Consider the following 17,604-nt stretch of genomic DNA (forward strand, 5'->3'; position numbering starts at 1 on the left):
AATTTGGCTGTTTGTTTCTTCAGGTGGACGCAGGATAAAGCAATCGGCTTGTACATAGGGACAGGAGACAAAAAAATCACCGTGGCTTTTTGGTCAAAACATATCTGGTTGAATAGTTCAGTGAAATGCATCTACTAATTGATGCACTGTACCTGAAATCCAGTCCATTATTTGGAAGTTTTTGAGAAGGTCAAAAAGTTCATCTGAAGGATTAGTGAGCTGAGTGATAAATTATTCAGAAGAATCCACTGTGGAACTAAAATTATGAGCCAGGGTTTAGCACAGCTCTTTAGCACTAATCTCTGACCCATCCCAGTCAGAGGACCAAGCCGGGGTGAGTGGAGAGAAAGCACACCACACGGTAACACTCAGGGCTAGAGGGGAAGCTGCCCACAGGCTGGACACAATGGCTGCCATGACAGAAGAATGCTGTGGGCCGGCCAACTGCTGACACTCGTCTGCTGAGTTACGCTGATGATGGACGAGTCCAGTGTAATTCAGACTTGGTGGGTTTTCTAATATTCCATTGTAGGCCTCGCTTTTTGAGTTGAGGAAAATATATCCCCCAATCATTCCTCCTGCCACAAGGAAAGGTTCTTTGAAGGCCAGGATCCTATCACTTTTCAGTTTCTATATCTATCACAGTGTATGATACATAAAAGATACTCGAATAATTACAGAATAATGTTTCCCCAAACTCACTCTTCACATAGCATTGTATTTTTCAGCACAATTTTACATATACTATCTCATTTGATTGGCATATCACTTGGTTAAATGAAGGAGAGAGTTGTTAAGACCCATTTCATGGATGAAGCAGTGATTTACCTACATTGGGTTTTGAAGGAAATCTGCTTACAGAGCGTTCTCCAAACGTCCTGGCTCCTGCAGGTTTATTTTTAGGCTGTGGTAATCTAAGGAAAGATTTATAAAATTATAAATTATAAAATAGGCTAAAGGAAATACTATCATATAAATGAGACTCTTAGGAACATTCTCCACTTACTTAATTAGTTAATATTTACATACACATTCCTTACGTTTATAGTAGTTGCAGGAAAACTGAGTGCAAACAGAATAACTTGACTGTGTATATAAAAACAAATCTACAGCAACTTAACAGAGGGTGGAAAAATAGAAAATCTTTACTACACTGAGTTATAAATTTTAGGAATAAGAAAAGAGGTAAGGCCATAGCCGATAGCACATCATGGATACCATACATTTTATTTCTGATCTCTAGGCCTAGGTTTAGCTATGGAATTTCCCTCTGAGAGCTGGTCAAGCTGTTTCCTTTCTGCTTCAATAGGAATCTCTTCTATGCCATGATACTCTTAATTCATATTGACTTCTTTTTTTCCATGGTTTAAACTGCAAGCTAAAAATTCCTGGGGCTACCTACACTACTCCCACATCTGGCTCCCTAAGGTAATGTCTTTCAGCTTAAAACATCTCTCTGCAGCATGACCCAAAATAAAAGTCACTTCCTTTTTCTGTATCAGTCCCGTAAATATAAACAGCAGGTACGGATACCTGTACTGGTAAATTCATTCACCCTTAATATGATTTCAAATCCATGGAATCCCTCAGTTCTCTCATCCTTTGTAACCACACTGTTTTCCTGGCAACACAGGCTTTTGCTGTGTGGGAGATCTGCTTTCCTGTAACTCCTGTGTGATAATGTAGATCTGGAGGAGGACTTGAGCAACCAGCTTTCCCATCACACGGTTAAAAGGCTTGCCAACGGCAGAACTGGCCCTGGGACCCAGACCATTTAGTCAGCAGGTCACATTTTCTCACTACCTTGAGTCCCAGAGGAAGCTCTGTAGCACTGCCTGCCAACCCACCATATCTCTTCTAACACTGGAGGAAACACTGGCTGGTCATTTCTTCAGGTAGACATGGGGTAAAGAAATAACTCAATGATTCTTTACCCATAATTTTCTTTGTTTCCATCTTCGAACACAGGAAAAGTAGATGTCAAAGAAGAGATGATCTTATTGACTCCCCAAGCCCCAGAAGACCTTGCATTTTCTGCATTGGAGTGAAAAGCAGAATTTTACTGTTGTATTAGGAAAAAAAACAGTATACTTGATGCTAAACTTCCCCTACAAATAAGAAAATGAAATAAGAGCTTTCAGAAAAGAACTGATACATTTTTCAAGTAGTAGGTAATAAGTCCCTTTGTAGTGAGTTGAAGTGACCTAACCACGGTCACAGGGTTTAACTCTCAAGCCTCTAGGTCTTGAGTTCCTGCCACACATGAAGCCCAGTGTTCATCATTCTCCTAAAACACTGCTCTTGTCACCTGACTCACTGAAAAAAGCTCTTTTTTGGCCTTATTTCCCATTTCCTGTAAGAAAAAATTAACCTGTTAACTTTATATTCCAAGGCCTCCCAAGTCTAATGATCCTATTTATCTTTATCATGATCTCTCTGGCTTCCAGCATAAAACCGGAGACTCTATAAACAAATGTGGGTTCCACCCATGCCATTCCTCTACTGGGCAAAGCACAAGTCATGCCTCAAGTGTTCAGGTTTTCTTGGCCATCCCTTATGCACCAGGATTTTGTCCTTCTGTAGCACTTATTCTTATTATTTTAAAGGTTTTATTTATTTGACAGAGAGAGAGAGACAACAAGAGAGGGAACACAAGTGGAGGGAGTGGGAGGGGGGAGGCAGGCTTCCAGCTGAGCAGGGAGCCCGATGTAGGCATTGACCCCAGGACCCTGGGATTATGACCTGAGCCAAAGGGGGATGCTTAATGGCTGAGCCCGCCCCTTAGCACTTATTTTTTAAGAAACAAATCTATGACATACTGAGTACCTTTTCAAACATGGTCGTATTTTTTTATTTCACTACCCTTCTGTGACAAGCTAACCAAGGGGAGGACAACTTCTGTATAATCCTTGATATTTCCTGTGGCAACCACCTGCAATGCCTGCACTTAGTAGCGTTTAAATAAATTATTACTTTGAATAAATGAATAAATAAATAAATAATTACTTTGAAACTGGGCCTCAAAAGCATCTTCATTTTGGTCTAGAGATGGCCATTCATCTTTGTCATCAGAAATATCAGGAAGTGTAGGAGCCTGAAACATATTCATGATGAAACCTTAGAAGAATAAAGAGAGTCACTGTAAACATGATTGCAAAAGCGCTTTCATTAATTTGTTGCCAGATGCTACACATTCAAACCAAAGGCTTTACCTAATGCTTCCTTTGTGTGCACGGTGGGTGACGGCTGCACCCTGGATGGGGTCGCCTGAACCATTCCCAACGACGTGTTTGGAGTTGTGTGAAAAGAGCCTGTGTTAACAACCTTACGTGTTTCAGATCCTATGGGGAAAAAAAATTACTAGTAGAGGAATCAGAAATTTAAAAGGCACACAAATTAAAGAGATTTAATTACAATGAAAATGTTTTATAATTACTGATAATAATAAGGACTTCTATCATTACTGCGGTTATATCGCTTTCATTTTTATTTTTATAACAACAGCCCCACGAGGTCGGTAAGGTAGAATCCTCTTACGGAAAGGGAAATCAAAGTTCAAAGAGATTAAGTGGCTTGGTCTAAGATCATTATCAAATTAGCGGGTTGTCATAAATAGCACCCTTCACTCCACTATATCCCCAGAAATACATGTTAGTAATAGTCACACCGTGAATCTTAAGACTGGCCTTCCATGTTATTCAGCTGGAGTCCAGAAAAAGGCAACAAGTCCCCACAAAACCCAGGCCCTGTCCACTCAGACCTCATCTTCCTCCTTCTTTGATTCACTCCAGCTGCCTGGGCCTCTTCGCTGTGCTTAGACGCCTTACAGCCGAGTCCCACCTCGGGGCTCTGCACTCGTTCATCCCTTCTGCTGAAACAGGTGGGCCAAGCTAGCTGCATGGGCAGCTCCCACCTTCGAGACTTTATCCAAAATATCACTTTCCTTTGGAGCAGCTTTCCTGGTCACCTCTGAAACTCCAATCCCCTCCCCCATGACACTTTCCTTCCCCCCTCTGCTTGGGTGGGGGTTTTGTGCTTTCTGCTCCTGACTGCATTCCTCACTGCCTAGAACGGTGCCTGGCATCCAGCAAGTGTGCGGGAAGTGTTGGTCAAAGGCACGGGCGGCCAGCAGTTCCAAGCAGCATGGCTGACCACTGAACAGTCACTGAAGAGGAAGCCAAAGCCACATGGGGGGAGTGAGGGAACAATCCATGTATCTTATTTTGTTCATAGAACTTACCTTTCATGCAAATGCCTCTAACAAAGTAGTACCTAAGAGAAGTAGAAGACTCCTAATTAAACTTGTAACCTCTTTTCCTACTTACTTCACAATACGTTAAAGATGACTCTTATTTTTAGTAAAGCTGCTGAGAAATTTAATAAAAAAGGCTCATAAGTCTAGTTTCCAAAGGACTCTAGGTACTAAGATGTGACTAGGAAGTGCATTTCTACCTTTACTTGAGACGGTCTGGGGCTTATCTAACCCCTAAATTCTAAGAATAGGAAAGCGAACACCCAAGTTCACCCAAGTCTTCATGAGCTACAGACACCAAACAGATCTCTCAGTGACCTGCAGGAGTCTGGGCAAACAGGTCAGAAAGAAATTTATTATAATTAAACATTACCTTCTTTTATCTCGGCTTCACTCTGTGGCTTGAATTCATGAGTACTTTTAGTCACACATCTGAAAGAGAACTCTCTTGAGACACACTGACTCTCCAAAAAGAAGAGTAAAACTGTCAGCAATTATAAGCCTATTCTTAAAATACAGATGGAAGTGTTTAGGTCTATAGTGTAAGCAAACAAAATGTTTTATTATTTTCTTTCATTCATAGCCATAAAGGCCAGGTACTACATGTTTGCTAGATGCAGCGAGCCTGTATTTTAACATCATGATGATCATTCCTGTATGCAGTAGGGCAGGATAATGGCCTGATTCAGATGATTTCCATTTATTACATAGGCTCAAGGACTCACACCCAAGTCCCGGCCTGGGTGCCCAAAGCAGCTAGCCAGAGTCATGTTATGGGAAGCACTGGGGTATTTTAAATGCATGGGCTACCCCTCGTTTGACGAGCCAGGAGCCACAGAGCATGGTTCTTCAGATTTTAAGGGTTATCAAGAAACTTTAAAAATGGCTATAAGACATTTATATCAGTTTTTGTTGTTGTTGTTTTTAAGTCCAGGAATGATAGTGGACATCATCTATCTGTTTAACATTGTTAGCATTCCCTCAGCAGGGACCATGTTAGGAGGTAAAGTAAAAAGTACAACACACTTAATTTACAAATCCCCACCCAACTGTCTTGAAAACATGAGTTTTTCTTCGAGATTCCAGACAAAGTCACCTTTTCTCTGCCATGGTAAGCTAGTCAGAGTACCAACGGGGTCCATTTGGTCCCTTGACTGAACTAGGGTCAAAGTCCATCCGAGATGCTTCGGACTGAGATCTGAACATTCACTGGGTTAAAGAGTTTCACGGTTTTATAGGGATATCTGTGTCTGGCTCCTCTACCCTCATGACTCCCATCTCTGGGGACGGTTGGACACTCAACACCTCTTTGGGCCTCTCACTACTCTCTTGTTTGTATTATTTTATAATTGTATTAGCAATGAAGAACTAATAAAGTCATAGCCCCAAATGATGCAAGAGTTCTTTTTTTACATACACACAGGATGACACAGGACATGGGTCTGAATTATTATCCTAATGTGAGTGAAAAAGCATTTTCAATCTTATTTCCAAGAGAAATCATTGCTATAAGTTAATCTTGGATACTGAGAAGAACAGTACTCATGAGTCATAATCTATGCTAAGGAGTTTAGCCCAAGGGGAGGGTGCCAGGTACACCGGAGCTCTCATTTTTTCTAACAGAACAATAAAATTGCTCTATGTAAAGAGAGCATACCAAAGTTACTGAAGATAAAAATTTAAACAAAGCAAGTTATTGTGACATTAATTTGAATTTCTGAAATCTAGGAAAATCCCGCAAACTTGGGGGAAAAAACCTCCACAGCAGCATACAGATATGACTTTGGTACATCGTGGAATGGATATTTATCCCAGATTGCTGCTGGTGAAGACAGGATTATGAGAACACATGTCAAGAAACTATCTGGATGGTAACCATCTTTCCATATATTTAGTCAAAGCCTGCAAGAAAGGCTGAAATTTTGGTTCAATAGGTGTATATTTTCTAGTTACAAAAAAATTGTTGTGTTTCATTGTACTGAAAATTTTTAATTCTAGGGAGAAGTATGAAGTAAAATAAATCCCCAAAAGAAAAATAGAGTAATAAGTGAAAGATTTGGGGCTATTCTGGTAACTTGGTTTTTCAACAACATGCCCATCTAAAAATTATTTTAAAGATTATTTATTTATTTATTTGACACAGAGAGAGAGAGAGAGAGAGAGATCACAAGTAGCAGAAAGGCAGGCAGAAAGAGAGAGAGGGAAGCAGGCTTTCCACTGAGCAGAGAGCCTGATGGGTACTCGATCCCAGGACCCTGAGATCATGACCCGAGCTGAAGGCAGCGGCTTAATCCACTGAGCCACCCAGGCGCCCCTAAAAATTATTTTAAAAAGAGGAGTCATTCATCTTTTACACACTGTTGTTGACACTGCAGAACATATAAAAAGCTGATGAGTGCCCTTCATGTCACTATCCTCTCTAACACTACCTATGCCTTACCTGTCATCTTTTCTGGTCACTGCAAACATGGAGTCTGTGTCTGACTGGGCTGCCAAAGGACCAGGAGGAGATAAACTCTGACTGATGGCCGGGGACACCAAAGTGGCAGTGATAGCATTTGCCATAGGAGGAACAACAGGAGTTGTCTCTCTGGGTTTCTCTCCCATGTTCTTTGAGGTCTGATGATTGATAGCTGGAAGAGACGGGGCTCTCAGGTCCTCCTGGGAGCTTACACTTGGTCCCATACATGCTGGATTAAACTTTCAGGTTAAGCAAACAAACAAAAACACCACAAACAAACAACAAACAAACAAACAAAAAAACAATTAAGTACAGAATATTACTAATTAGACACTACAGCTTTTCAAAGAATGGCACCTGTCTTCTTCAGTAGCTTCCTTTCCCCCTGAGACATCCCCATCCCCTGTCTGGTATTTTGAAATATACAGCCAACAACAACAAAGACCACTTTCTGGATGGATGCTTTTTGTAGCTTTTTAACCATAGACAACTGGCAGCTCATACCTCTAACCACTGAAATAACCAACCCCTACAGTTTTATCTGTATTTAAGAACTATCTTATTTCTCTTAATTTTGAAAGAGGATCAACAAATCAATCATCAAATGCTCAAAATTATTTTCCTTCCATTAAAATAAACCTGGTAGCCATTTTCGCTCAAATGAATAGGAAATATGAATATAAATTCCAATAGAAGCTGCCATAAAAGCACAGCTCACAATGGGAAGGTTAACAAGCTCTTCTAAAACTTTTGTTCTTTTACTCACATGTATTCAGACTGTAACTATATACTCTTATGTTAAAAAGTTAAAGGATATAAGAGTTAATTCTTCAGCATAAAAAAGTATTCTCACAAATTGTTAAGAAGAACACCAAATACCTAGGGCAAGAATAATTCTTTCACAAACAAATGGACAAAATATAAAAAGTTCATCTGCACTAGTCATCAAAAAAAGTAATTAGAAGTGACCTATATCATTTTCTCTCTACCAAACTAAAAGATTAAAAAGAATCATAATCAATTCTGAAGAAATAATTTGAAAAAGAACAATCAGACTTCCTATACCAGATATCAAAACTTACGACAAAGGTATATATATGCATATATACAATATGGAATGATCAAAAAGAAACCGATCTTGTATGTTAGGATGCAATAAAAGAAGTTTTTCATCAATGGGGAAAGGCTGAGTTGCTCAATAAATGATTTAGGGGCAACTGGAAGCACATTTGGGAAATACATCCTTGTGCTACCACAACACAAAAATAAGTCCCATGCAGGGAGGCTTTTGGTTAGAGACCATGGCTTGAACATGTGCTTTATCATTTACTCCCTCCAAAAACTCGCCAAAAGGACAGGCAAGAGATTCTGACACCTGAAACAGCAGTGGAGAAAGCTAATCTGTGGAAAAGTTCAGACATTTAGATACAACTCAGAATGAAAGTGAAAGTGGAGCCACAAGCAGGAACACCAAAAAAATTCTGGGGGATCAGGATTTCCCTCTAGAACATTGTGCCCAGCCAATTTATCACCAACATGTGAGGGTAGAAGAAAGATGCGTTTAGACATGCAAGAGATCTCAAAAAATTAATCTTTCATATGTGGCTTTAAAAAAAAAAAAAAAAGCTCTTTGGGGGCTACTTGGGTCACTCAGATGGTGAAGCATCTGCCTTTGGCTCAGGTCATGATCTCAGGGTCCTGGGACTGAGTCCCACATCAGGCTCCTTGCTCAGCAGGGAGCCTGCCTCTCCCTCCACCTCTGTCCTCCTCCCTGCTTGTGCTCTCTCTCTGCCTCAAACAAATAAATAAATAAATAAAATCTTAAAAAAAAAGAAAAATATGTAACAATCCAGTAGAAAAATGAACAAAGTCTATCAAAGTCAATTAAAAAAAAAAAGACAAACAGCCACTAAATGTATTGTTAAAAATCCACATCCACCTGTGATTAGAAAAAACACATCAGATGGTTGAAAATATTTAGGATAGCTAATGTTAGCCAAGTGTACACAAGAAACACATACTTCTATTCATTACTATGAATATAAAATGGTAAATTTTTGGAGGGCAGATGGGCAGTATTTTAAGTACACAAACTTCAGCAATTCCTACTTTTCTGTATCTTTCCTAGAGAAATAATATCATATGTACAAGAATGCTGACTGCAGCATGGTTTGTAACAGTTTCCAAATGATACAGGCCCTTCCTAAAAGGAATGATAGAGGCTGTGTTGTTATTAAAGTGAGTTAGACCTCTATGTAATAACTAGGAGAAATCTGCAAGATGGGTTAGGCAGCAAAAGCAGAAAATAAATCGTATTTATACAGAAACTTCAATTGTATACATATTTATGTGTTCATGCACAGTAAATTCTGGAAAAACACAAAATACAACAGTTAACAGTAAAAGAGGGCATTCATTTATATACATGTTATATATATATACATATAACTATATACACACATGCATATATACAGACATCTTTCCATTGCTTTTATAAAATCAAATGTTCATGAATTTTTATGATTTTTAAAAAATTTAAGAAATTAAGGTATTACTAGATAGTTACATGTACAAGAATGAAACTGGCCCACTTCTAACACCATACACAAAAATAGACTCAAAATAGATTAAAGACCTAAATGTGGACTTAAAACCGTAAAAGTCCTAGAATGGAACATAGGCAGTAATTTCTCTGACATTGGTCTTGGGAACATTTTTTTAGATATGTCTCCTGAGACAAGGGAAACAAAAACAAAAATAAACTGTTGGGACTATATCGTAATAAAAAGTGTTGCACAGCAAAGGAAACCATTACAAAACAAAAAGGCAACCTACTGGGAGAAGGTATTTGCAAATAACATATCCAATAAGGGGTTAATATTCAAAAAAAATAAAGAACTTGTATAACTCAACACCAGAAAAACCAAACAATTGGATTAAAAAAATGGATAAAAGATCAGCATAGTCATTTTTCAAAGAAAACATAGAGATGGCCAGCAGACACATAAGATGCTCAACATCACTCATCATCAGGGACACGCAAATCAAAACTACAATCAAATATCACTTCATACCTGTCAGAATGGCTAGTATCAAAAAGAGAGATGGCAAGTATCAGCAAGGATGTGGAGAAAAGGAAACCCTCATGCACTGTTGGTGGGAATGCAAATTGGTGCAGCCACCAGGGAAAACAGTATGGAGGTTCCTCAAAAGATTAAAAATAGAAATACTATATGGTCCAATAATCCCCACTATTGGGTATTTATCTAAAGAAAACAAAAACACTAATTCGATACACACACACACAGACTGGAATGTTATGCAGGCATAAAAAAGGATCAGATCATGTCATTTGCAACAACATAGATGGACAAAGAGGGTACTGTGCTAAGTAAAAGAAGTCAGATTGAGAAAGACAAATACCATATAATTTCACTCATACATGGAATTTAAAAACCAAAATGAATGGATAAACAAAAAAAAAAAAAAAAAGCAGACTCAGTCCTATAAAGACAGAGAACAAACTTATGGTTGCTATGATGACAGACGGTAGCTATGCTTGTGGTGAACACAGCATAACATGCAGAGAAACTGAATCATTATGTTGCACACTTGAAACTAATGTAATGTGGATGAACTATATTCAAATTAAAAAAAAGTGAAAGAGAAAGAAAAAGGATATATGTCTGGCATACATCAGGAAGCGAGACAAATGCAGCATGTCGTTCTAAGAACAAAGGAGCAAGAAAACATTTGGGATGATGTGTATGTTGACTATCTTGATTGTGAAGACAGTTTTATGAGTGTATGTGCATGTCAAACCTTAGCAAATTTTATACTTTAGATATGTGTAATTTACTGTATTTCACTTATACTTCTATAAAGCTCCTAAATAAAAAGAAAAAATCTAAAAAAAGAAGAAATTGATGTGCTTATATCTTCACTGTATCCTATATCACAGTTAGACATATACTATGTGAAAATTTAAGCACCATTATGTAGCTTAAATTTATTCTCAATCTACCTCATTCATTAAGTAATTTTAATACATGAGTCTAACAATTTCATTACCTCTCCCCCTCTTCCAACATGAAACAATGGCAAACAAAATATATATAGATGATGAGTTATTAATTATATTCAAATTCTCATTATATAAGTTACCGTGCAAAAAATTTTTGAAAGACCACATATATGAATACATAAAAAATAGGGACATACACACACATAAAAACATACACAATCTGTAATTCCTTTTTCTCATTTTACATTTTGAATACCTTTCTGTGTCCAATTGTAAAAATTTGGAATGCTAGTAGCTACATTAACATCAGAATTAAGTATAAATAAACATGGTCCAGGAAGGAGCAAGTTATCAACCAAAATCAGTGTCACTAGGCATGGGAAGCACTCAGAGAAAAGCACACACATACCTCAGACCTTTCCTGGAAAACAGGCAAGTTCTCCTGGGATGTCTCCACCACCTGATGCAACTTCTTATGCAGTTCATCCATCTTCTGTTTTAATAGTTGTTCTTCAAAAGCATTTGCTTCTTTTCTTTTCATATAATGTTTATCTTCATTCACTTTAGGAAAGAGAACATGGTTTCCATGCAAAGTTTAAATTCAGGTCATCAGAGAAATACACAAAAAACAAGTGAAAGTTTATTTTTCAGATGGCAATTTTTTTGCTAGTCTTTTCTATGTGTTTTAGCTTATTAGAACTGAAAAATGTATCACCTCTTAATTGTAATTTTTACTTGCCTTCAATATGATTACTTATAGGTTCAGGGAAGGTAGGTTATAAAAATCTACATATTGATCATTAAAAATATTTGGCAATCTCATAGTATGATATTAATCGCTTCTAAAACAGTCGTGATCCTGCAAATCGTTTGGAAATAGAACACTTTTTAAGAGATCTAAATCTGGGGCACTTGGGTGGCTCAGTGGCTTAAAGCCTCTGCCTTCGGCTCAGGTCATGATCCCAGGGTCCTGGGATCAAGCCCCGCATCGGGCTCTCTGCTCAGCGGGGAGCCTGCTTCCTCCTTCTCTCTCTCTGCCTGCCTCTCGGCCTACTTGTAATCTCTGCCTGTCAAATAAATAAATAAAATCTTTAAAAAAAAAAAAAGAGAGATCTAAATCTGTAGGTGCTTTCTAAGAAGAAACAGGAGTCAAATGTCCCACATGGCAGTTAGTCGCACCTGCAGTGACTGCTTAACGTGCCATCACACGCAGAGCAAATCCTCTGGCTTAGATCGTAGGTCACAGTGTTGGAAAGAAAAACGTGTCTGTGCGTGACACACACCAGTCCTTCTTGAGTGTTAACTGCCTATTCTCTCAGTTGTTGAACAAATGAGAAATGTTAAACCAAAAAAGGCCAAAAGAGCAGCTACTGTTCACATGCGTTAGATGGTATAAATGTTCCGATCGATCAAAATGTTCCAATCGATCACTTCCCTCATGGGGCACCTGGGTGGCTCAGTGGGTTAAGCCTTTGCCTTCGGCTCGGGTCATGATCTCAGGGTCCTGGGATCGAGCCCCGCATCGCACTCTCTGCTTGGTGGGGAGCCTGCTTCCTCCTCTCTCTCTGCCTGCCTCCCCGCTTACTTGTGATCTCTCTCTCTGTGTCAAATAAATAAATAAAATCTTAAAAAAAAAAAAAAAGTTCACTTCCCTCTCTCACGTTCACATTGTTCCCTCGGAGACATGCAGAGATGTCAGTGATAACATTCATGGTTTTCCCATGAGGAGCAAAACATGACCTGCTAGACAGCCGTAAATGACAGGGCACTCTGATCAGAGGATCCCATCTTGATCACTCCTTTCTCAACTCCAGTTCCTGACTTAACACTTTTACAGCACAAATGACTGACCTACAGATTTAAAAGCACTATGTACAGAAGTTCAAACCCATACGGGTAATATTTACAAGCTTAAACCATCACTAAAAGTGAAGGCAACATTGGTCTATCTACTTGATCTATGTCAGTGCTGTTCCAAATCTGAGCCTCGCTGTCAAGACATCAGTTGAGTCCCTGGACACATGTGGCTGCCACACTTGTATTTAACAAAGATTTCTAGAGATGTTTTTACAGATTTTTTCAGCTTAGTCAATCACCTGTTTAAAAAGGTAGTTTACTCAAAGATTATTATTTTCAGTGACATAAGAGTATCTCAAATCGTAAGAGTGCAAGTACCCCACTGTTCATGCTTTCTCCGTTGATTGTATTTCTGGGCTCTCAGCTCTTCAAAGGAAAATTCTGATTCTCCACGTATAAGCTTCTCCTTGCAATACATGACAACCTGCTGAATGTCAGCTCTAGCTGCTGAAGATGCTTGTGCAGAATATTCTGATTTAGAAATCACGATCACCCTTTGTTCCCTATAATGGGGGAAAATGTATAATTTACTGCAGCGTATGAAAACAGCTCTCGAAGGAAACTGAGTAAAAGATTACTGAACAGGTTATACTTGCTTTTTTGACTCTTTATCACCAACTGAAGATACTACCTCAGAAACTTCTGAACCCTAAAAAGACAGAAAAGGAATGTAAGTATTCACTTAACTGAAAAGAAACTGTCATCCAAAGTATTCCACAAAACAAAATGAAAGCAGTGGAGCGGCTCCTTCATCAACCAGATTTCTTTATTTTTTATTTTTAAATGATTTTATTTATCTATTCATTTGAGGGAGAGAAAGAGCGCGAGCAAGGGAGCACAGCGGGAGGGGCAAAGGGAGAGGATCCCAAGTAGATTCTGCTGAGCCTGGAGCCTGACATCTCAGGACCCTGAGATCAAGACTTGAACAAGAACCAGGAGTCGGTCACTCAACTGACTGAGCCACTCAGGCACCCCAATAATCAACTAGATTCAGATATGTTTTTAAAAATTATGATTAATTTAATTATAATCAATTAATTATATCATTAATTATTAATTATTAATCTTGTGACTTTTGTAACTGAAAGTCCATTAAGAGTGATTAAGAAAATTTCTCCTTGGAGGCCGGGGATACAGGGGTGGCTCAGTCAGTTAAGCATCTGACTCTTGATTTTGGCTCAGGTTATGATCTCAAGGTTGTGAGATAGAACCCTATGTCAGGCTCCACAATGGGCGTGGAGCCTCCTTAAGTTTCTTTCTCCCTCTCCCTCTACCCCAGCCCCCAAAACCTATGGAAAAATTTCCACTTGGTAGTAGAGAAGGGCGTTATTTCCCTCTAACTGATAGACTAAGAGCTGGGCCAGAGTACTTATGTGTTATGGGATTAATGTTCTAAAATTCCACGTTAATAAAAGAAACATAAAAATTTCCTTTTGGTCCTATTGTATCCTCAGGAGTTCCCAATGCTGGTACTCACTCACTGAACAAACATTTATTACATATCTCATCGATGTCATACCCTGAGCTAGGTCCTGGAAATGTGACCATAAATAAGACCATTTCTGCTGTCTAAGTTTACATAGTTGGGGCAATAGAATGCAATGAGACTGGCAAATGTGTAGAATGTAAAATGAGATAGTCTGAGTATCTATCGGAGTGAGAAATGCATATTCCATGTCTAGGAATGTGTGACATTAATAAAACTTGCTCATGTGCACTAAGAAATGAAGCACTCCCATTGGATTTAGCTGGAAGGAGGTCCTAAGCAAAGTGAAAGAGCAATTGTACCAGGAGGAGGACAGATGCTGGAAAACAAGGCCGAGGGAAACAAAGACTTGAGCAGCAGAGGTCTCAAAAGGACAAAGTCTCAAAGAGGATGAAGGACAAGTACAAGTGGAAGACCATTTTTCCCAACTGTGATGGCAGGGAGGGTGCAACTATATTTACTGGTTAGTGGCTAAAAATTGACAGATATCATCTAATGGCTTTTGTTGTCTCATGAAAATACTATTTTTGCCAGCTCCTGAAGGAGAGGTTAAAGACCACCGGGTCCCAAGTTTGAGGGAAGTGAAGATGAGTTTAAAATCACTTTCATGTGGCAGTAGAGAGTGAAAGAGGATACCGAGGAAATACGTACAACATAAAGAGTGAACCAGGAAACTGGAAACATAATTTCTGGGGAGGAGGAAAGCCCTGGCTGAGGTGAATAGGTACCATCATTCCAACCTCCTGGGTGTTTAAGCAGGGCTCGGGAACCTCCAGGTGGGTATTACCCAATGCAGGAGGGATGACTGGCCTGTGTGACGGAGGCTGGTGGAAAACGGAGGAGAGCAGTTGCTGGGCAGGAAGTGAAGACAGGTTATATAGGGGGCCCCTAAGTCAGATAAACACGGGAAGTGAAGGCCAGACAGTAAGTTATTTAAATTTAATATCAGAGGTGAGCAGTGGTAGATGACGACAGGTCGGTGACAGAGAGGTTAGTCGTCAGACAAGGTCAAACAAATGAGAAAGGCAGCTGGATGGCCGTTCAAAGCCAATACCAGTTCGCACACAACCCACGAGTAATATTATTACCTGATTCTTAGACATGCAAGCTGAGTTATTTCCTGGATTTGATTTTGAAGTCATCATTTGGTTTAAAATCTGAGCATTATGGAGAGGTTCTGAAGTCCTAGCTATGAGAGGAAAAGAAGATGAAATAAAGAGGAAAAAAGGGTAAAACCATATTAAGTAAAATTATTACAAATACATTCCTCTGGTCTTTCAATAAGTAGCATAAGAAATAAATCAACTCATTGACCACTGTCTCAGAAAATTTAACTAAAACTCTTTTTAGATAAAAGGAATATTATATAGGTAATTTAAATAAAAGGATGGGATAGTTGATGCTTATTGCTGAAATATAATTTTTATCTCTAAAGAATGATGACAATATTTCTTCAAAAGTTGCATTAAACACATTTGATTCAATTCAGAATAGATGGACTCTAGAATAAGTCTTGTCCTTTATTTTGGGTAATTTTAATTGTTTTAAGTCCTAAAAATATAATGAATCAAGTTTTCTTGGGGTTTGCTCTTTTAATTTGCTTTAACATAGCTCTGCTCTACAGGGATTTTTGCTAGGCATTATTACCAGGCTGCCTTCTCCATTACCTAAGACAATACAATTAATAAATACTGGATGAAATTTTTTTTTAGGTACGGAAAAAAGGCAGTGCAAATCAGAGATTACATTATTAATAATTCAGACATTTTAGAAAGCATTATTTTACCTTGAGTTGGCAAATGCGTTTCAGTGAGGCGTGCCTGGAATAACCTGAATGACAGGAGTGAAAGCATCAATATAGATTACAAACTCAGTTTAATACCTAGTTGTATTAAAGTAAAGACTAAATCTAGCTATCTGGCTCGATCTCAACCTATCAAGACAGCTTATCACAAGCTAGTGAAGACTGAGATCGAGAGAGAATGTCAAGCTGAATCTTAGAATTGCTTCAAAATTTAAATAAAAAAAAAATTCTGGGATTTTCTTCATACCCAATATACTACATTAGAAAAACTCCCCCATCTGCCTGGTTTATGTCAGTATTTCTCAAACTCACATAACAGATGTAGCCTCTTCCTCTGTACATCAAGCCTGCAAATGTTACACCATGGGGAGCTTGAGCTCCCTATCTTAAGCATTCTACACACTTGGAACATAATGAACATAATATTTAGGAGAAATAAGTCCAAAACTTAGACTATCATTCCAAAATGTAGATATATGTTACTATTCATGCTGTGAGAATTTTTAAAAATGTCATTTCATGACACCTTTGCACACCATCTCACTTGTCAAGTAATATGCAACTTCCAAACCTGACATTTTTCGGTGATGTGAGCAAGAGTGTATAGTATAAAGAGACTAAAAGATGTATAACCAAATGCCAAATCTTGTGACTCTTAATTCAAACAAACCAACAGTTAAAAAAACAAAACAAAACAAAAAAAAACCCCACAATGTTTTACACGATGAGGAAGGTCTGAGAATTAGAGGATATTAAGGAATTATAATTAAAATTTGTTAGGTATGAAAATGGCATAAGGTTCTGTTAAAAAAAAATCACTTTTTAGAGATGTTTATGTGTTTGGGGTAAAATATTTTGCTGTCTTGGATTTGCCTTAAATTCTTCAGCATAATAAAAACGTGATCAAATGTTAATAATTATTTAAAAGTAGGTGATAGGTAAATGGGAGGTTCATTATACTAATTTTTCTTTCTTCTTCTTCTTTTTTTTTTTTTTTAAAGATTTCATCCATTTATTTGACAGAGATCACAAGTAGGCAGAGAGATAGGCAGAGAGAGAGGGGGAAGCAGGATCCCTGCCAAGCAGAGAGCCCGATGCGGGGCTCAATCCCAGGACCCAGGATCATAACCTGAGCCGAAGGCAGAGGCCCAACCCACTGAGCCACCCAGGTGCCCCTAATTTTTCTTTCTTTAATATTTTTTTATGAGTTTTTTAATGAGAATTTGAAAATTCTCATAAAAAAGTTTAAAAAAAAAACATGAGCACTGTAGCTAAGTTGAAAACAATGAGTATATTAAATGCTGGCAAGGGGTACAGTGAGATAAGTTACTTCATCGTCTGCTAAAGAGCGGGCCACCAAAAAACTTGTATTACCTTTTGAGCAGGTAATGTGATTCCATGTATCATGAAACTTAAAAACTCTTCATATACCCTTTAACTAGATAGTTTCAATTCTGAGAATCTATCTGAAGGAATGAGATAAAAATCGGAAATATATTGGGAGATAACTCTATGATAAAAGAAAAAGACTCTAACACAGAGCTTCAGGTATGTTAAAGCATGCCTCTAAATCCTATAACAAGCAGAGAAAAATGTGCCAAATTAAAATGCCAGGTTTCTTCTGCTTCTCTATTTTTCCATATTTTCAAAATGTCCTAAATGAAGTCTATTTAATCACAGAAAAAAATAAAAACTGTGAAAAATAGAGTTATTCATGAAG

The 17,604-nt window shown here is 38.3% G+C and overlaps 1 protein-coding gene across 1 annotated transcript in view; it reads right to left on the reverse strand.

Moving 5' to 3' along the window:
* Positions 1-17,604, reverse strand: part of BUB1 (BUB1 mitotic checkpoint serine/threonine kinase) — a 44,243-nt gene that overhangs the window by 21,030 nt on the left and 5,609 nt on the right. Inside the window, exons 5-15 of the mRNA XM_082743343.1 lie at positions 15,867-15,910; positions 15,169-15,269; positions 13,191-13,243; positions 12,913-13,097; positions 11,147-11,298; positions 6,693-6,952; positions 4,626-4,684; positions 3,213-3,341; positions 3,007-3,117; positions 1,935-2,034; positions 833-914 (exon numbers count right to left, since the gene is read on the reverse strand). Coding sequence (XP_082599469.1) covers positions 833-914; positions 1,935-2,034; positions 3,007-3,117; positions 3,213-3,341; positions 4,626-4,684; positions 6,693-6,952; positions 11,147-11,298; positions 12,913-13,097; positions 13,191-13,243; positions 15,169-15,269; positions 15,867-15,910 — 1,276 coding nt within the window. The remainder of the gene's footprint in view (positions 1-832; positions 915-1,934; positions 2,035-3,006; positions 3,118-3,212; positions 3,342-4,625; positions 4,685-6,692; positions 6,953-11,146; positions 11,299-12,912; positions 13,098-13,190; positions 13,244-15,168; positions 15,270-15,866; positions 15,911-17,604) is intronic.

This window comes from Mustela nivalis (genome assembly GCF_964662115.1).
Source record: "Mustela nivalis genome assembly, chromosome: 8".
NCBI lineage: Eukaryota > Metazoa > Chordata > Mammalia > Carnivora > Mustelidae > Mustela > Mustela nivalis.